Source organism: Mobula birostris, chromosome 5, assembly GCF_030028105.1.
Source record: "Mobula birostris isolate sMobBir1 chromosome 5, sMobBir1.hap1, whole genome shotgun sequence".
In the NCBI taxonomy this organism is placed as follows: domain Eukaryota; kingdom Metazoa; phylum Chordata; class Chondrichthyes; order Myliobatiformes; family Myliobatidae; genus Mobula; species Mobula birostris.
The window spans coordinates 202114742-202136547 of NC_092374.1; the positions used below are offsets into that span (position 1 = coordinate 202114742).

The 21806-nt window shown below is 45.8% G+C and overlaps 1 protein-coding gene across 3 annotated transcripts in view; it reads left to right on the plus strand.

Annotated features, from left to right (window-relative positions):
- Window positions 1–21806, plus strand: part of tmem268 (transmembrane protein 268) — an 81985-nt gene that overhangs the window by 18947 nt on the left and 41232 nt on the right. For all 3 annotated transcript variants that reach the window (XM_072259341.1, XM_072259339.1, XM_072259340.1), the window contains 2 exons: window positions 482–559; window positions 15701–15810. In XM_072259341.1, coding sequence (XP_072115442.1) covers window positions 482–559; window positions 15701–15810 — 188 coding nt within the window. The remainder of the gene's footprint in view (window positions 1–481; window positions 560–15700; window positions 15811–21806) is intronic.

Consider the following 21806-nt stretch of genomic DNA (forward strand, 5'->3'; position numbering starts at 1 on the left):
ACCGAGAAAATTTACAAGTGTGTTGCCGGGTCTGGAAGACCTGAGTGAGAAGGAAAGATTGAATAGGTTAGGACTTTCTTCCTTAAACGTGGAAGATTAAGAGATTTGATAAAGGTATACAAAGTTAATGCCGGCAGGCTTTTTCAACTAAGGTTTGGGAGGACCACAACCAGAGGTCATGGGTTAAGGATAATAGGTCAAAAGTTTAAGGGGAGCATGTGGGGAAACCTCTTCACTCAGAGGGTCGTGAGAGCATGGAATAAGCTGCCAGTACAAGCAGTACATGCGAGTTCGATTTCAAAGCTTAAAGAGAAGTTTGGATAGGAGTATGGAGATCCGTGGTCCTGGTGCAGGTTGATGCTTTGGGTTTGCAGCTCCTGCTGATTTTCTCGCGTTTCAGATTTCACAGCATAAATCATTGATAATGTACCTGATCCTGATCCTGTCCTATATTCTGTGTCCCTGATTTCTCTCCTCCCAGAACCAAATGGACTAGGCCACCTCAGTCGCAGCAGCAGCACCAACGACCCAGAGCTGTGTTCTGTGTCCGAGACCCCAGGTGAGTTCTCACATCCATCGAGGGAGAATTGTGGAGGTAACTGCCGCGTTGACGAAGTCAGCGTGTGCTAAGTCCGTGCCAGGCAACTGGTGAACTTAAGGGCATGAAATTGGGCCCTGCAGCCCTGGGGAAGGATGGTGGATGAAAATCAGCCAGTTTATGTTCTCCACAAATTTGCTATAATGGGGAATGGTCCATCCAGATCAGGTTCTCCCCGTGACCATGTGGGTGTCTTTCCGCATTCCAAAGGTGCACGGGTTAGGTCTAGTGAGGTTTTGGCACGCTATATTGATGTCAGAAGCCTGTGTTCATCATTGAAGCAAATTACACATTTCACTGTGTGTTTTAATGTATGTGTGACACATAAAGGTAATCTTTTTTTTAAAAAAAAATCTCTAACCCTTTGAGCTGATAATCAGCAAAAAAGTATCAAAAGTCTCATGAAGAAAGAGGAAACAATGAAGTGAAGAGAACCAGATTGTTTGTGAACACGGCACGGTAGTGAGGCCTTAGTGCTATTACAGTGCCGGTAATGCAGGTTCAATTCCCGCGGCTGTCTCTAAGGAATTCATACGTTCTCCTTGTGACTGCATGGGCTTCCTTTGGATGCTCCAGTTTCTTCCCACATTCTAAAAACATATGGGTTAGACCATTAGATATAGGAGCAGAATAAGGCCATTTGGCCCATTGAGTCTGCTCCGCCATTTCATCATGGCTGATCCAATTTTCCCCTCAGCCCCAATCCCTTGCTGCCTCCCCGTATCCCTTCATGCCCTGACCAGTCATGAACCTCCACCTTCAATATACATAAAGACTTGGCCTCCACAGCTGCCTGTGGCAAGATTCACCAGCCTCTGGCTGAAGAAATTCCTCCTCTTCTCCATTCTAAAATGACGCCTGTATTCTGAGGCTCTGTCATCTGTTCTTAGACTCTCCCACCACAGGAAACATCCTCTCCACATCCACTCTATCATGGTCTTTCACCATTTGATAGATTTCAATTAGGTCACCTATCGTTCTTCTAAATTCCAGTAAATACAGGCCCAGAGCCATCTAATGCTCTTCATCTGACAGGCCATTTAATCCTGGAATCATTTTCTCGAACCTCCTTTGAACCCTCTCCAGTTTCAGCACATCCTTTCTGAGATACGGGGCCCAAAACTGCTCACAATACTCCACGTGAGGCCCCACCAGTGATAAATAAATTCTCAATGTTACATCCTTGCTTTTATATTCTAGTCCGCTTGCAATGAATGCCAACGTTGCACTCCACTTTTCAAGAAGGGAGAAAGACAAAAGAAAGGAAACGATAGACCATAAGACCATAAGGTATAGGAGCAGAAGTAGGCCATTCAGCCCATCGAGTCTGCTCCGCCATTCAATCATGGGCTGATCCAATTCTTCCAGTTATTCCCACTCCCCTACCCTCACCGCATACCCTTTGATGCCCTGGCTAATCAAGAACCTATCGATCGCTGCCTTAAATGCACCCAATGACTTGGCTTCCACAGCTGCTCATGGCAGCAATTTCCAAGATTTACCACCATCTCACTAAAGTAATTTCTCCGCATCTCAGTTCTAAATGGACGTCCTTCAATCCTGAAGTCATGCCCTCTTGTCCTAGAATCCCCTACCATGGGAAATAACTTTGCCATATCTAATCTGTTCAGGCCTTTTAATATTTGGAATGTTTCTATGAGATCCCCCCTCATTCTCCTGAACTCCAGGGAATACAGCCCAAGTGCTGCCAGACATTCTTCATACGGGAACCCTTTCATTCCTGGAAACATTCTCATGAATCTTCTCTGAACTCTTTCCAATGTCAGTACATCCTTTCTAAAATAAGGAACCCAAAACTGCACACAGTACTCCAAGTGTGGTCTCACAAGTGCTTTATGGAGCCTCAACATCACATCCCTGCTCTTATATTCTATACCTCTAGTATAGCTCAGTTAGTCTGACCTCAGTGGTTGAGAAGATGTTGGAGTCAATTATTAAGGATGAGGCCGCAGGGATCTTGGAGGCACATAATAAAATAGGCCGTAGTCAGCATGGTTTCCTCAAGGGAAAATCTTGGCTGACAAATCTGTAGGAATTCTTTGAAGATATAACAAGCAGGATAGACAAAGGAGAACTGATTGATGTTGCGTTCTTAGAACTTCAGAAGACATTTGACAAGGTGCCACACGTGAGACTGCTTAACACGCTACGAGCCCGTGGTATTACAGGGAAGATTCTAGCATGGATAAAGCAGTGTCTGACTGGCAGGAGGCAAAGAGTGGGAATAAAGGGAGCCTTTCCTGGCCGGCTGATGGTGACTAGTGGTGTTCCACAGGGGTCTTGAAAAGTGGTTAGTAGGTTAATTGGTCACATGAAAGCAATTAGGAAGCATGGACTCATTGGGCCAGAAGGGCCTGTTAACCTGCTATATCTCTAAATAAAATAAAAACATTTCTGGCCCAATGTTAACCGAAAAGTACCTGAAGCTGATGGGATGGGGCACAAGCTGGTTTGACCCACTGCTGAATATTTATTCTCTACTAAAGAGAACGGACTGACAAGCTGTGCATTGTGGGAAAACTGGTCCTGTGAATTGGATTCATCAGATCTTTCTTTCAAGAGAGAGGATTTTTTGGAGAATTCAGAATCAGGTTTCGTATCACTGGCATATAAGAGCATATGATATAGAAGCAGAATTAGGCCATTTGGCCCATCAAGTCTGCTCCACCAGTTTACCATGACTGTTCTATATTTCCTCTCTGCTCCAATCTCCTGCCTCTTCCCCCTGCCCCCGCTTTGTGCCGACCAATCAAAAATCTATCAGCCTCTGCCTTAAATATAAAGACAGTCTCTATAGCTGCCTGTGGCAAAGAATTCCACAGATTCACCATTCTCTGTCTAAAGAATTTCCTCCTCATCTCTGTTCTAAAAGGATGCCCCTCTATTTTGAGGCTGTACCATTTCTTCTTACACCCTCCCACCATAGGAAACATCCTCTCCATGAAGGTCCTTTACCATTCAATAGGTTTCAGTTAGGCCACCGCTTGTTCTTTGCCTTCCTCACCATGGGCTCACCTTGCAAGTTAACCTCTAGGGAATCCTGCACAAGGACTCCCAAATCCCTTTGTGCCTCAGATTTTTGTAATTTTCTCCTCATTTAGAAAATAGTCAGCCCTTTCATTTCTTCTACCAAAGTGCATGACCGTACACTTCCTGACACTGTATTCCATCTGCCACTTCTTTGCCCATTTTCCTAATCTGTCTAACTCCTTCTGTAGCCTCCCCATTTCCTCAAAACTGCCTGCGTGTCCACCTATCCTCAGATTGTCCGTAAACTTGGCAACAAAGCGATCAATTCTATCATCAAAATCATTGACATAGAACGTAAGAAGAATGGGTACCAACACTGACTTCTGTGAAACACCGCTAGTCACTGGTAGCCAGCGAGAAAAGGTTCCACTGATTCCCACTCTTTGCATCCTGCCAGTCAGACACTGCTCTATCCACGCTAGAATCTTCCCTGTAGTACCTCAGATAAGCAACCTTGTGTGGCACCTTGTTAAAGGCCTTCGGAAAATCTCCTTTGTGTATCCTGCTTACTATTTCTCCAAAGAATTCCAACAGATTCATCAGGCACAATTTTCCCTTGAGAAAACCATGTTGATTTTGACTTCCAAGTACCCCAGAACCACGTCCTTAATAATTGACTGCAACATCTTCCCAACCACTGAGGTCAGACTAACTGGCCTACAACTTCCTTTCTTCTGCTTCGCTCCCTTCTTGAAGGGTGGAGTGGCATTTGCAATTTTCTAACCTTTTGAACCATTCCAGAATCTAGCAGTTCCTGAAAGGTCATTAATAATGCCTCCACAATCTCTTCAGACACCTCTTTCAGAACCCTGTGGTGTACACCATCTGGTCCAGGTGACTTATCTAACTTCAGATCTTTCAGTTTCACACATATCATGATCCTGACAGCTGGAACATTCACCATGCTGCTAGAGTCTTCCACAGTGAAGACTGATGCAACATACTTATTCAGTTCATCTGCTACTTCCTTGTCCTCCCCTTTACTACCTCTCCAAGCAACACACATCAAAGTTGCTGGTGAACGCAGCAGGCCAGGTAGCATCTCTAGGAAGAGGTACAGTTGACGTTTTGGGCCGAGACCCTTCGTCAGGACCTCTTCCTAGAGATGCTGCCTGGCCTGCTGCGTTCACCAGCAACTTGGATGTGTGTGGCTTGAATTTCCAGCATCTACAGAATTCCTCGTGTTTGCGTTTTTAAATTCATTACCTCTCCAACTTTGTTTCCCTGCAGTCCGATATCAACTCTTACCTCTCTTTTACACTTTATATATCTGAAGAAACTTTTGGTATCCTCTTCAACATTATTGGCTAGCTTACTGTTGTGTTCCATCTTTACCTTCTTAATGACTTTTAGTTGCCTTCTGTTGGTATTTAAAAGCTTACTTATCCTCTTAACTTCCCATTAATTTTTGCTCTGTTATTTGCCCTCTCTTTGGCTTTTATGTTGGCTTTGACTTCCCTTGTTACCATGGTTGTATCATCTCGCTTTTAGATTACTTCTTCCTCCTTGGGATGTATATAACCTGTGCCTTCTGAGTTGCTTCCAGAAATTCCAGCCATTGCTGCTCTGTCATCATTCCTGCCAATTTTCTTTTCCAATCAATTCTGGCCAACTCCTCTCATGCCTCCTGTAACTTCACCGTAATACTGATATATCTGACTTTAGCTTCTCTTTCTCAAATTTCAGGGTGGATTCGATCACCTGCCCCTAAGAGCTCTTTTCTCTTAAGCTCTCTAGTCAACTGCCAGTCCAGGAAAGCTGATCCTCTAGTGGGATCAACCATGAGCTGCTCTAAAATGCCACCTTGTAGACATTCTATAAATTCCCCCCCTCCTGCTCCAACCTGATTTTCCCACTCTACCTGCATATTGAAATCCCCCATGACTATTGTAACATTGCCCTTTTGGCATGCATTTTCTAGCTCCCATTGTAACTTGTAGACAACATCCTTGCTATTGTCTGTATATAACACCCACCATGGTCTTTTTATCCTTGCAGTTCCTTACCTGTATGATGATTCAACACCTTCTGACCCTGTTTCACCTCTTTCTAATGATTTAATTTCATTTTTTACCTACAAAGCCATGCCACCCCCTCTGCCTTCCTTTCAATATATGTGTATTCTTGGACATTAAGCTCTAAGCTATAATCTTTTAACCATGATTCAGTGATGCCTGCAACATCCTGCTTACCAATCTGTACTATGCTGTAAGTTAAACAACCTTATCCCATGTACTGTGCAATTCAAATATAACACCTCCAGTCCTCTATTCACCCTTTTCAATTTTGTCCACATTTTTACGTTGCAACTCATCCTGTTGACCGATCGTCAGCCTCTCCGTACTAGAAGTCTCAGTACAGATTGTGTCTGTTTGTCAACCAACTACCTTATCTTTAGCACTATTACTCTGGTTCCCATCCCCCTGCCAAATTAGTTTAAACCGCCTGAACATCTCTAGACAGCCAGCCAGCCTGCCTGCAAGGATATTGTACCCCGTTGGGTTCAGGTGTAACCTCTCCTTTGGTACAGGTTATACCTTCCCCAATAATCCATAAATCTGAACTCCTGCCCCCTGCACCAGTTGCTCAGCCACGCATTCACCTGCCAGATCACCCTATTCTTACCTTCACTGGCATATGGCACCGGCAGCAATCCAGAGATTTTTTTCCTTCCCTGGGGGTCTTGTTTCTCAGCTTTTCACCTGGCTGCGTAAAACCTCTCTTCAGACCTCCTCACTTTGTCCACCTATATCACTGGTGCCAGTGTGCCTTGGGAATGCCATGGACCCGATGCGAGACATCCCTGATTCTGGCGCCAGGGGGACAACAGGGTCTCTCTATCACGCCCACCGAATCTTGTCTCTGTTCTTCAGACTACAGAACCTATCAACACTGTAGTCATCTTCACCTCTCTTCTCTTCTGAGCCACGTCAGTAGGCCCAGTGCCAGAGATCCGGTCACTGTGGCTCCCCTCTGGTAGTTTGTCCCCCTCAATATTATCTAAAGTTGTATACATATTATTGAGGGGAAACGGCTACAACTGTACTCCGCACTGGCTGTGCATTTCCCCTCTTTCTCCTGACAGCCACCCAGTAACTACCTCCCTGCAGCTCCTGTCTATCATCTCCTCATTCTCCCCTATGAGTCGAAGGTCATCGAGCTGTAGCTCCAGTTCCTTAATCTGTTCTCTCGGAAGCAGCAGGTCAGTGCACCTGGTACAGGTGTGGTTATCTGGGATACTGGAGGTGTCCCAGACTTCTGACATCCCACACAAAGCACAGAACACTGGAACCATTCTCACTTATAAAATGTCGTTAAATTTGTTGTTTTGTGGCAGTAGTACATTGCAATACATAATAATATTAAAAACTCAGAATATGAAATATTATTTAAAAATTAAATTAAATAAATAGTTAAAAATGAGAAAAAAAGAAAAAAAAATTGAGGTGGTGTACAGCCCTTTCAGAAATCTGATAATGGTGAAGAAGCTGTTCATGAAACATTGACTGTGTGTCTTCAGGCTCCTGTACCATGTCTTTGATGGTAGCAATGAGAAAAGGGCACATCCTGGGTGACAGGGGACCTTGATGATGGATGTGCCTTTCTGACGTATCCTTGAAGATGTGCTCAACGCTGGTGGGTCTAGTGCCTTTGATGGAGCTGGGCTGAGCTGGCAAGTTCCTGCAGCATTTCCTGACCCTGTGTAGATGCCCCTCCATACGACACAGTGACGCAACCAGTTAGGATGCTGTCCAGGATGCGTCTGTAAAAATCTACCAGAGTCTTTGGTGTCATCCCACGTCTGAAATGTAGCCGCTGTCGTGCCTTCTCTGTAATTACGTCAGCACGTTGGACCCAGAACAGATCTTCAGTGATGTTGACAATTACGAGCTCGAAACTGCTCACCAATTCCCACTTTTGATCCCCTGGGCAGATCTGTGGACAGATGAAGTCGATAACGTGACCAAGGCATCTTAGCGGGTGAGCCAGGAGCCGTTGTCTATGGATGATGGGGGTCCTTGATAATGGATGCTGCTGTTGTGTTGCAATGTTTACACACAGCGGATGCTTGCAGTGTGGATAAATGAAGATGTGTTTATTTTTCAGTGTTTCCAACTGTTTATGATCATCCAAACACAGCTGCCTGATACAGAACCGGCCTTTCAGCTCATGATGTTGTGCAAACTAATTAAACTATAAGTAAACTATTAACACGGTGAGCAGTTTGGGGCCCCTTATCTGAGAAAGGATTTATCGGCACTGGAGAGGATCCAGAGGAATTTCACAAGAATGACCCCGGGAGTGAAGGGTTAAAGTATGAGAAGTGTTTGATGGCTCTGGGCCTGTCCTCACTGGAGTTTAGAAGAATGAGGGGGTTCTCATTGAAACTGATTGAATATTGAAAGGCCTAGATACGGTGGACGTGGAAAGGATGTTTCCTGTAGTGAGAGAGTCTTGGACCAGAGGACACAGCCTCAGAGTACAAGAACTTCCCTTTAGAACAAAGATTAGGAGGAATTCACCCAGAGGGTGGTGAATGTGTGGAATTAATTGTCACAGATGGCTGTGGAAGCAAGGCACTGGGTACATTTAAAGGGAAGGTTGATCGTTTCTTGGTTAGTAAGGATGTCAAAGGTTATGGGGAGAAGGTAGGAGAATGTGATTGAGAGGGATAATAAATTAGCCAAGATGGAATGGTGGAGCAGACTCGATGGGCCAAATGGCCTAATTCTGCTCCTATGTCTTATGGTGTTAATTTGACAATTAGATGGCTCCCTTCTGCCCATATCCCTTCATTTCTCTGCACTTACATGGGCCTTTTGAGGATCCTCCTAAATGCCCCTCTCATATTAAAGATTAATGGTTAGCTTTTTTGTCACATGTACGCTGAAACATACAGTGAAGTGCGTTGTTGGCACCAATAGCCAACACATCTAGGTGTGCTGGTGCAGCCCACAAGAGTTGCTGTGTTTCTGTCGCATGTTTGCCTCCACCAGCATTCCTGGCAGTGCAGTCCAGGCTTTGTGTGTGTATAAAAACAAAAATAACTTGTCCTGCACATCTCCTTTAAACTTTCTCCCTATCACGTTAAATGTGTGCCCTCTGGAATCAGACATTTCAACAGTGGGGAGAGAGGACAGCTGTCTATCTGTGCCTTGCTTGGGAGCCTCTATCCGAGGGCTTCTCAGCCTTTCTTATGCCATGGACCCCTACCGTTAACTGAGGGGGCTGTGGACCCCAGGTTGGGAGCCCCTGCTCTATCAGGTCTCCACCTTAGCTCCAGAGAAAGCAACCCAAGTTTGTCCAATTCCTCCTCCTCGCACATCCCCTCCAATCCGGGCAGCGTCCTGGTAAGCCTCGTTTAGACCCCCTTCAAAACACCCCCCCACACATCCTTCCTAAAAAGGGGCTGTTGTCCACCGATGAACTGGACTCTGAAAACTCACCCTCGTTCCTCAGTCATACTTTACAAAAATGGTGGACGCAGCCCGACCCATCGCAGGTAAAGCCTTCCCCACCACTGAGCACGTATGCAAGGAATGCTGGCGTGGGAAAGCAGCATCCAGGCCACGCTCTCTTCTCACTGTTGCCAGCGGGAAGGAAGTACAGAGGCCTGAAGTCCCACGCCAGCATCATTATCACCCCTCAACCATCAGGCTCTTGAACCAGAGGGTATAACTTTACTCACACCAATACTGAACTGATTCCGCAGCCTATGGATTTACTTTTAAGGAATCAACAACTGATGTTCTTGATATTTATTGCTATTTATCATTATTATTCTTTCCTTTTCTTTTTCTGTTGCACAGTTTACACATTGTTTGTTTGTCTGGCTGTTGTGTGCAGTTTTTCATTGATATTTACTGTGAATGCCCGCAAGAAAACGAATCTCAGGGTTGTATATGGTGACAAATGTACTTTGATGATAAATCTGCTTTGAATTTTATTTACTTGTGGACAAGGAGAACGGACAAGGACAAGGGTGTCATTGAACAGTTCTGAGGTTTGAACAACGAAATGTTGTTTTTATGCAGAAATTGGCTGGATGGGTACTGATATCGACCAATTGGTAACCTGGTGTATGTTCAGAATTCTTATTCGTATAATCAATTACCAATCACACTACAGTATTACTGGTATTAATAGCCAGTGGAATTTGCACGTTAATGCTTCAGAGTATTACACTTCAGAGTATTAATACTTCAGAGTATTACTTCAGAAGTATTACACCAGTAATACTTCAGAATTTGTAGAGTAACTGACCGATAGTAAATGTCACCCGAGAATCCTTCATTTGCATCTTCCTGCGTATGCCAGGTGGCTCTGGTCCCCTGCTGTGCTGTGGTTGAGTGTGAATTATCCTGACCTGGGCATCATCAAAACCATATTGCTCTACAGAATGTAATAGAAGACTACTTAACGCATTGTCTCTGAGTGTAAGAATGAAATGGTATAGCACGGTTTATTCTTGTACATGAAAAATAAAATGATCAAAAATCACCTCTTTTTCAGTTGGTGACCATCGGCCCGATTGGATAACATAACACAAGCAGACACAACTGACACTATTTAAAAACTGTGCTGACCAAGCACAGCGCAAAAGCCACACAAGTACACATGAGTGACACGAGTTAGAATCTGTTCAGCAACAGTCTCCTGTCCAATTAAGCGACATACTGTCATAACTAAATGTAGGGTTTTAGTTATGCTGCTGTTTTTGCAATCAGTTTTTGTTCTTTAAGAATTGACCCCACATAAAGCAACTGCTCTGATTAATCAATGGCCAAATTCAAAGTTTAAAGTAAGTTTACTTGCAATGTAAATATATTTCACCATATACAACCCTGAGATTCGTTTTCTTGGGCATACTCAATAAATCCATAACAGAGTGATAACCATAATAGAATCAATGAGAGACTGAACCAACTTGGGCATTCAACCAGTTGGCAAAAGACAAAAAAAATGCAAATACAAAAATAAAGAAATAGCAATAATAAATAACTAAACAATAAATATTGAGAACATGAGATGAAAAGTCCTTGAAAGTGAGTCCATATGTTGTGGGATTATTTCAAAGATTGGGCAACTGAAGTTAAGTGAAGCTGTCCCCTTTGATTCAAGAGCCTGATGGTTGAGGGGTAATATTCCCTTGTAACAGAATCCATTGTAATTTTTAATAATAATGTTTATTCTGCTATTTTAAAAAAATTATCTTAACTCTTGCTGTGCTGTAACTTGCACAGGGCAACCAGAGTTAGAGTCAGAGCTATAAAAACTACAGCACAGAAACAGGCCTTTTGGCCCATCTAATATGTGCTGAACCATTTAAGCCACCTAGTCCCATCACCCTGCCGCAGGACCATAGCCCTCCATGCCCCTCTCATCCACCCACGTACCTACCCAAGCTTCACTGAGGCATCGGAATTGAGCTTGCATGCATTACTGGTGCTGGCAGCTCCTTTCACACTCTCACCACCCATGAAGAGGGAAGAAGTTTCCCCGCATGTTCCCCTTCAACATTTCACCTTTCACCCATGACCTCTAAGTTGTTGTCCCACCAAATTCAGTGGATGCCTACACCGAAGAAGTTTAGATCCCCTCTTCGACGGGAGTTCAGTGAAACCATCTCTCACTGCTCCCCATCTGTAATTTCTTCGGCTCTTCAACTTTTCGACCACACTTTGACTCAGACTCGCTATCACAGCCATATATCCTTTCTTGGAACGTGCCTCCGTCGCCAACTTACTCCAGTTGGCTTTAGGATTCGTTTCCAAGCCTCTCAATTTGGACCTTCTGAGGATCCCAGGTACTCACATTTTATTGACTCTGCCTCTCGCCGCTTCTCCCGTCAAGCTCTGAAGGCGACTCTCTCCGCCATGAGGAGGTACTTGGTGTCCCTATCCCAGACCCTTCCACACCTTCGGGACACTTTCTTCGCCGTCTGTAATGGTCCTACCCGTTATTTCATCCTCCGTCGGATTCACGCCTGCAATCGCCGTTTCTTTGACTTTGTCATGTTAGGCAAAGATCGCAAGATCCTACATCCTACGGACCCCAGAGCCTGCCGGCCCCGACGCTAGCAGGCATGAACTTCAGATTGCCTCTGCCATTGATCTCGGCGGCTCCAACACCTCAGGGCATATTCAAAACCCGGACTCCAGCAACGGCCATGGACACCTTCACAGCGATTGCGCAATCACCAACTGCGACGCCAGCCTTGAACTCCAGGCCAGGTCTTTATGTGCTGCTATTGTGACTCCCATCTCCCCTTCCCCCACCAATACCCTGCAATCCTGTCTCCCTCAGATCCCATCGTCAGCTCCTGGGCCCTCAGAGGCTCCATCTTCCTCTCACCCCAACCATCCCCTCTCCATTGACACCCCCAGCCTCCCCCCTCCCCCCTCTGATCCCAGCTCTCATCCGTGCCGGGTCTTTACCATCCCCTCCGACCTTCAACTGTCGGAGGCAGAACGCTCGGTCCTCAGTAAGGGCCTCACCTTTGTCCCCCTTCGCCCACACCTCAGCGAGTTCCGTGTTCGCCACGATGCGGAACTTTTCTTCCACCGTCTCCGTCTCCGAGCCTACTTCTTCGGCAAGGACTCTTCCACCCCCACCGATGACCCCTTCTCCCGTCTTCAACCCTCCTCTTCTTCATGGACACCCCGCTCTGGTCTTCTGCCTGCTCTGGATCTCTTTATCGCTAATTGCCGATGCGACATCAACCATCTCGACTTCACCGCACCTTGTCCCCATTCCAACCTCACTCCTTCCGAACGCTCAGCTCCCCACTCCCTCCGCACTAATCCTAACCTTATTATTAAACCTGCCGATAAGGGGGGTGCTGTTGTAGTCTGGCGTACTGACCTCTACCTTGCCGAGGCACAGCGACAACTCGCGGATACCTCCTCTTATTTACCCCTCGATCGTGACCCCACTAAGGAGCACCAGGCCATTGTCTCCCACACCATCACCAACTTTATCCGCTCAGGGGCTCTCCCATCCACTGCTACCAACCTTATAGTTCCCACACCCCGCACTTCCCGTTTCTACCTCCTACCCAAGATCCACAAACCTGCCTGTCCTGGCCGACCTATTGTCTCAGTTTGCTCCTGCCCCACCGAACTCATTTCTGCATACCTCGACACTGTTTTATCACCCCTTGTTCAATCCCTTCCGACCTATGTTCGTGACACTTATCACGCTCTTAAACTTTTCGATGATTTTAAGTTCCCTGGCCCTCACTGCTTTATTTTCACCATGGATATCCAGTCCTTATATACTTCCATCCCCCATCAGGAAGGTCTCAAAGCTCTACGCTTTTTGGATTCCAGACCTAATCAGTTCCCCTCTACCACCACTCTGCTCCGTCTAGCGGAATTAGTCCTTACTCTTAATAATTTCTCCTTTGGCTCCTCCCACTTCCTCCAAACTAAAGGTGTAGCTATGGGCACCCGTATGGGTCCTAGCTATGCCTGCCTTTTTGTTGGGTTTGTGGAACAATCTATGTTCCGTGCCTATTCTGGTATCTGTCCCTCACTTTTCCTTCGCTACATCGACGACTGCATTGGCGCTGCTTCCTGCACGCATGCAGAACTCGTTGACTTTATTAACTTTGCCTCCAACTTTTACCCTGCCCTCAAGTTTACCTGGTCCATTTCCGACATCTCCCTCCCCTTTCTAGATCTTTCCGTCTCTGTCTCTGGAGACAGCTTATCCACTGATGTCTACTATAAGCCTACTGACTCTCACAGCTATCTGGACTATTCCTCTTCTCACCCTGTCTCTTGCAAAAATGCCATCCCCTTCTCGCAATTCCTCCGTCTCCGCCACATCTGCTCTCAGGATGAGGCTTTTCATTCTAGGACGAGGGAGATGTCTTCATTTTTTAAAGAAAGGGGCTTCCCTTCCTCCACTATCAACTCTGCTCTTAAACACATCTCCCCCATTTCACGTACATCTGCTCTCACTCCATCCTCCCGCCACCCCACTAGGAATAGGGTTCCCCTGGTCCTCACCTACCACCCCACCAACCTCCGGGTCCAACATATTATTCTCCGTAACTTCCGCCACCTCCAACGGGATCCCACCACTAAGCACATCTTCCCTCCCCCCCTCTCTCTGCATTCCGCAGGGATCACTCCCTACACAACTCCCTTGTCCATTCGTCCCCCCCATCCCTCCCCACTGATCTCCCTCCTGGCACTTACCCGTGTAAGCGGAACAAGTGCTACACATGCCCTTACACTTCCTCCCTTACCACCATTCAGGGCCCCAAACAGTCCTTCCAGGTGAAGCAACACTTCACCTGTGAGTCGACTGGGGCGATATACTGCATCCGGTGCTCCCGATGTGGCCTTTTATATATTGGCGAGACCCGACGCAGACTGGGAGACCGCTTTGCTGAACATCTACGCTCTGTCCACCAGAGAAAGCAGGATCTCCCAGTGGCCACACATTTTAATTCCACATCCCATTCCCATTCTGACATGTCTATCCACAGCCTCCTCTACTGTAAAGATGAAGCCACACTCAGGTTGGAGGAACAACACCTTATATTCCGTCTGGGTAGCCTCCAACCTGATGGCATGAACATCGACTTCTCTAACTTCCGCTAATGCCCCACCTCCCCCTCGTACCCCATCTGTTACTTATTTTTATGCACACATTCTTTCTCTCACTCTCCTTTTTCTCCCTCTGTCCCTCTGAATATACCTCTTGCCCATCCTCTGGGTCCCTCCCCCTTGTCTTTCTTCCCGGACCTCCTGTCCCATGATCCTCTCGTATCCCCTTTTGCCAATCACCTGTCCAGCTCTTGGCTCCATCCCTCCCCCTCCTGTCTTCTCCTATCATTTTGGACCTCCCCCTCCCCCTCCAACTTCCAAATCCCTTACTCACTCTTCCTTCAGTTAGTCCTGACGAAGGGTCTCGGCCTGAAACGTCGACTGTACCTCTTCCTACAGATGCTGCCTGGCCTGCTGCGTTCACCAGCAACTTTGATGTGTGTTGCTTGAATTTCCAGCATCTGCAGAATTCCTGTTGTTTCAGTGGAAAAAGCCTGCTTGCATTTACCTATCCATAATTTTGTACACTTCCATCAATCTCCCCTCAATTTTCTACGTTCCAAGGAATAAACTCAGACCCTCCAGTCCTGGCAACATCCTGGTAATTTTTCTGTACTTTTTCAACCTTATTTACATCCTTCCTTTAGATAGGTGACCAAAACTGCACACAGTGTTCCAAATTAGGTTTCACCAATCTCTTATAAAACTTCAACATAACATCCCATCTCCTGCATTCAATACTTTGATTTATAAAGGCCAACATGCCAAAAAGCTTCCTTTACAACTCTATCTACCTGTGCCACCACTTTCAATGAATTATGGACACGTATTTGTAGATCCTTGGTTCTACGGCACTCCTCAGTGCCCTGTTGTTCCCCTCTGCCACCTGATTCCTGAATGGACTTTGAAGCTTTGGACACTTCCTCACTTTTTTAATATATAGTATTTCTGTTTTTGCACATTTTTAAATAATCTATTCAATATGTGTAATTTACTTGTTTACTTATTATTGTGTTTTATTTTATATTACTTTTTTTTCCGTCTCTACTAGATTATGTATTGCATTGAACTGCTGCTGCTAAGTTAACAAGTTTCATGTCACATGCTGGTGATTCTGATGATTGGTTCTACTGAAGATAAGCATCTGACATTTGTCTGTTTTAAATTCCATCTGCCATTTTTCAGCCTATTTTTCCAGCTGGTCCAAATCCCTTTGCAAATTGAATGCAATGCTGCAGGTGTGGGCTAATCAGAGTTTTACAAAGCTGCAACGTAACTTCCTCATTTTTGATTTCAACTGTTATTGCAGACAAAACATTGAATATATTGTGGCGAAAACCTCAAAGGCAGTTCAAATGTTTACTGTAGTGTATTTTTAAGGCAACATTGTTTCTCATCAACAAACCACTGCAGAGTGACAGGAGCTTTCTTGGACTTTCCGTGCTAACTTCCTTCATGACAACCAATGCTTTCACAATTTGTGTTACAGAATTGTATAATGGCCGCACTTTATCAGTCCTCACTTCCAGTGCCAATTGGTGGTCTCGGGGATTCGATCTCGACTCATGTGAGGATAATCTTGCCCGATTTGGAATCCAGGTATCACTAAACGTGTGTTGAGAGATGGTTCCTCCTTTATAGGTTCGCCAAGTTGAGTGCCTGGGTTTCTGGTTCTATTATAGACCTAGCCCTCCTGTTAAGCATTGTTCTGTGGCAGGCAGAATTTTGCGGTGAGGTAGTTTCTTGGCAGCCATGGTGAGTCTGCGAGCAGACTTCCTAGGACCACCATTAAAACTCCAGCTTGGGGCTTGGGTCCTTATTCAGGGTCTCCATTCATCATCATTGGCAACTCTAGGGGTTGATGCCGAGGATCGTAGACTGAAGGTCGATTGATATTCTAAAGGTTAAGGCCCCGTGGTCGAAGGCCTGGCTCTGAGAGTCCAGTGGGGAAATTGAAGGCCTGATGTCTGTGTTCACGTCTACTGGAGGCCCAGAGATGATTTGTCCTGGGGGTGGGAGGTGGGGACCTTCTGTGTGTGTGTGTGTGTGTGTGTGTGTGGATGTGTGGCTGAGAGACTCAGAGACACCCTGTCCTGCGGGGTCACAGGTCTATCTGTATGTGTGTGTAGCGCGGAAGTCCCGAGATGACTGTGCGGGGGCGGGGGATGGGTGTTACAGGACTGTCTGTGTGTTTGCGTGGGTGGATGGCTGGGGGCGGTTAGAGGACCATCAGTGTGTGGCTGGGAGACCCCGAGATGACCTGTCCTGGGGGTGTGTGTGAGGACCATCGATGTGTGACTGGGGTTCCCCGAGATGACCTGTCCTGGGGGGAGGGGTTATAGGACCATCGGTGTGTGGCTGGGAGACCCCGAGATGACCTGTCCTGGGGTGGGGGGTTATAGGACCATCAGTGTGTGACTGGAAGACCCCTGAGATGACCTGTCCTGCGGGGAGGGGTTATAGGACCATCGGTGTGTGGCTGGGGGTCTCCGAGATGACCTGTCCTGGGGGTGGGGGGGGGGCAGGTTAGAGGACCGTCAGTGTTTGGCTGGGAGGACGGCAAGCAGCTTGTTTTGCTGTTGTTCATGTTTTGCTGACACAACAGGGGTGCTCTGTTGCTGCTGGAATATGTGGAGACATTTGTGGGCTGCCGTCAGCACAGTTATTTATGAATTCAGAGATGCCCTTTGAGCATCCCGGACTTAATCCTAGCCTCATCAAGGGACAATTTACAATGACCAATTAGCCTGCTAGCCGGTACATCTTTAGACTGTGGGAGAAAATTGAAACCCATGCATTCCGCAGGAAGGTCGTACAAACTCCTTACAAATGACCCCAGAATACAGCTCTAAACTCTGGTGTCCAGCACATCCTTGGGGTGTGTTGGTTGTTAATGCAAATGCTGCTTTTCACCGAATGTTTCGATGTTCACGTGATAAATACAGGAGCCTGAGTGTTCTCAGTACCTGTAATAACGCATGTTCTCAGTATTATTTCTACAATGTGTCTTTTTACATGTTGGTTGTTTGTCAGTCTTCATTTATGTATGAATTTTTGTAGATTCTATTGTATTCCATTATTTTCCTTTAAATGCCTGCAAACACTGAATCTCAAGGACATATATGGTGATGTATATGTAATTGGATGATAAATTTTACTTTGACCCTGTTCTCTCGAGACAAGTGAAGTGACAGTTAACTTGTTTACTCCTGCACGAATCTCAGATGAATTTGCTACAGCCAGCTGGTAAATATTTTTCAGGCATGCAGTGTAGCGGTCGGATGTCAAATGTCGTAATATACAGAGTCATGGCACAGTGCAGCCTTCCTGCTGAGGCCTTAAGTGAGTCAGTCACCAGGCGTTACGGTAACATGCTGGATTTCCCACTGAAATCTTCCATTCATTTAACCATAACGAATACAGCCAAATGAGACCAATATATTCTATATATAGTCCAGACCCTGGCCCACCAATCTATTCTATATATAGACCAGACCCTGGCCCATCAATATATTCTATATATAGTCCAGACCCCAGACCACCAATATATTCTATATATAGTCCAGACCCCAGACAACCAATATATTCTATATATAGTCCAGACCCCAGACCACCAATATATTCTATATATAGTCCTGACCCCAGACCACCAATATATTCTGTATATAATCCAGACCCCAGCCCACCAATATATTCTATATATAGTCCAGACCCTGGCCCACCAATATATTCTATATATAGACCAGACCCCAGACCACCAATATATTCTGTATATAATCCAGACCCCAGCCCACCAATATATTCTGTATATAGTCCAGACCCCAGACCACCAATATATTCTATATATAGTCCAGACCCCAGACCACCAATATATTCTATATATAGTCCAGACCCCCAGACCACCAATATATTCTATATATAGTCCAGACCCTGGCCCACCAATATATTCTATATATAGACCAGACCCTGGCCCATCAATATATTCTATATATAGTCCAGACCCCAGACCACCAATATATTCTATATATATTCCAGACCCCAGACCACCAATATATTCTGTATATAGTCCAGACCCCAGCCCACCAATATATTCTATATATAGTCTGGACCCCCAGACCACCAATATATTCTATATATAGTCCAGACCCCAGACCACCAATATATTCTATATATAGTCCAGACCCCCAGACCACCAATATATTCTATATATAGTCCAGACCCTGGCCCACCAATATATTCTATATATAGTCCAGACCCCAGACCACCAATATATTCTGTATATAGTCCAGACCCCAGCCCACCAATATATTCTATATATAGTCCAGACCCCCAGACCACCAATATATTCTATATATAGTTCAGACCCCAGACCACCAATACATTCTATATATAGTCCAGACCCCCAGCCCACCAATATATTCTATATATTGTAAAGACTCCCAGACCACCAATATACACCAATACATTCTATATATTGTCCTGACCCCCAGACCACCAATATATTCTATATATAGTCCAGACCCCTAGACCCTCAATATATTTTGTATTGGGCATTCTGGACACCGGCCCACTCCGTTCTGGACACCAGACCACTCCGTTCTGGACACCGGCCCACTCCATTCCAGACACCGGCCCACTCCGTTCCGGACACCGGCCCACTCCGTTCTGGACACCAGACCACTCCGTTCTGGACACCAGACCACTCCGTTCTGGACACTGGCCCACTCACTCCATTCTGGACACCGGCCCACTCCGTTCTGGACACCGGCCCACTCCGTTCTGGACACCGGCCCACTCCGTTCTGGACACCGGCCCACTCCGTTCTGGACACTGTTCGATATTGGGCATCTCCGACTCTGTTCTGGACACCAGGCCACTCCATTCTGGACACCGGGCCACTCTGTTCTGGGCACTGGGCCACTCCGACCCCGGTGAAGCACAACAGCCTCGTCCCCTCACTCTGGGCAGCTGCAAACAGGAAACACCATGGCTTCAGGCCTGGTTCCCGCTACGACCAAGGACTCGCCCCCCTCCAGCCGCCCCTGCTCGCATCCAATACATCAGTGAATCGAACTTGCAGCATCACAGATTAATAACGTCCAAAGGGGGTCTTGCGATCACAAGAAAAGCAACCACGACGGCCACTCGCTACGTGACCGTAAGCCTGCATCGACTCGGGCACCAGCACGTTGCGCAGCTCCTGCGTTGTCTCCCCCACCGAGCAACTCGCTGACAGCGGAGACCTGCAGTGCTTTAAGCTGTTGATGTACAGCAGGATCTTGTGAACATTAGACGTGTGTTTAAGTAGAATGGTGGCACCTCCTTTGTCCCCGTAGGAGCCGCTGCGAACAGTTGCTCTGCCTTCGTCCCGGAATTTCTTTTCAGAGATGGTTTGATAAATTCTGCCGTGAGATGAGAACAAAAATTAGACATAAAGTAAGAAGTGACAAGGAAACCTAATCCACTATATTTTTACTGTACTGTCAGTGTGTAATCAGAATCGCTGAAATACGTCGTGAAATCTGTAGTTTTGCGGCAGCAGTACAGGGCAATAAATAAAAATTACTACCAGTTACAATAAGAAATATTGTAACTTGTAACATTGTTGCAGATGTGTGTGTGTGTGTATATATATATATATATATATATATATATTATATAGGCATCCGTTAGTCTCATGAGACCATGGATTTGGGCCTTGGAAGGTTTCCAGGGCGCAGGCCTGGGCAAGGTTGTATGGAAGACCGGCAGTTGCCCATGCTGCAAGTCTTCCCTCTCCAAGCCACCGATGTTGTCCAAGGGAAGGGCATTAGGACCCATACAGCTTGGCACCGGTGTCGTAGCAGAGCAATGGGTGGATAAGTGCCTTGCTCAAGGACACAACACGCTACCTCAGCCAAGGCTCGAACTAGCGACCTTCAAATCACTAGACGAAAGCCTTAACCACTTGGCACACACACACACACAATTAAATGATACAAATAGTGCAAAATGAGAGCAAAAATAGTGAGATAATGTTCATGGGTTGATAGCTATTGAAAAATATTTGACTTAAAATAATAACCTTGAATATTTCCCTCTTGATACAAAGCACCAGAACAAGCATCAAACTCAGGTTTATTTTCAGTAACATATGTTGTGAAATTTCATGTTTTATGGCAGCAGTACATTAAATCTCAGTTAAAATGAACATGCATAAAGAGATAAACACGAGGAATTCTGCAGATGCTGGAAATTCAAGCAACACACATCAAAGTTGCTGGTGAACGCAGCAGGCCAGGCAGCATCTCTAGGAAGAGGTACAGTCGACATTATAAAGAGAGTAAGCAGTGAGGGAGTGTTCATGGTTCAGTCAGCAATCTGATGGCAGAGGGGACGAAGCTAATCCTGAATCATTGCGTGTGTGTCTTCAGGCTCCTGGACTTCCTGCCTGACAGTAACAATGAGAAGAGGGCATGTCTTGGATGGTGAAGGGTCATGATGATGGATTACTTAATGCCCATTACGCTGCTGGCGTTTAGGGCAACAGTAAAAGTCCTCCAACTTTGTCTGTACAGAAGGATTCTTCATTGCTGTTTCCATAATAGTTTTGTTTTACCAGTCAGGACTGTCGGCCCTGAGCTGAATCTCCAAACTTGGTGAACCATTCATAGTCTGACCTCTACCCTTTGACCTGTTTGGCATGACTGCAAGGGGCAAAGCACAAGGCCTTGACTCCAGCCGACATAGCTCTCCAGGTCACTGAGGCATGCAAGTCTCCAAACTCTACGACAGGGTTGTGGTCCCCTTGGAGGATAATGATTTCTTAAGCTTAGAACATCCCAAACTGATTTGTAATGCCATCTGAAACGTTTTTTCCCAAAGTCAGTTAATCTGATCAAGCATCCTAGTTAGCCCCTCCCACCGCCTCTATCTATTGTCCCCAAAACTGTACTGTAAACTGTTTATAATGCTGTTTACAGTGTAAATACGTGCTGGTATTTATGTAATTATGCACATTTATTCATATTTGTACTTTAACCACTAATTTTATCGTCTATATAATTCTTTATTCTTTATATTTGTTGAAAGTTGTTTTTTTTTGTCCCATGTCACGCCAGCACGCCATGGCAACTTCCTAATACCCGTATATGAATATGGCCAATAAATAATACAGCTGAACTCGAACTGGGATGCATGTGGATATGGTGGTGGTGAGGACAGAGGAATGATATGTAATGAAACTCTGCAAGGAGCTTTCACCAGAGGCCAGGCTCCTTTTCAGCTGTGACTCTCCAAACCTTGTTATCATGACAATGCTAAATATAACCCGATCCTCGCCTGTCTGCCTGCACAGGGGATCAGTGAAATGTTGCGTGACAATATGTTTCTGAGTTTAGCTTCTGCCGCGTGATCTGTATCTAATTTCCTTTCTCCTTATCAATTGATCTCGCAGTCTCTAGTGTAAGGTGGCATTCATCTGTAACGTGGTAAAGCATGATCGATCACGAGTGGTGCGGTAACACAGCGACTGACGTAACTCTTTACAGTGATCAGAGTTAAATTCCCGCTGCTGCTTGTAAGGAGTTTGCACACTTTGTCAGTGACCACACGAT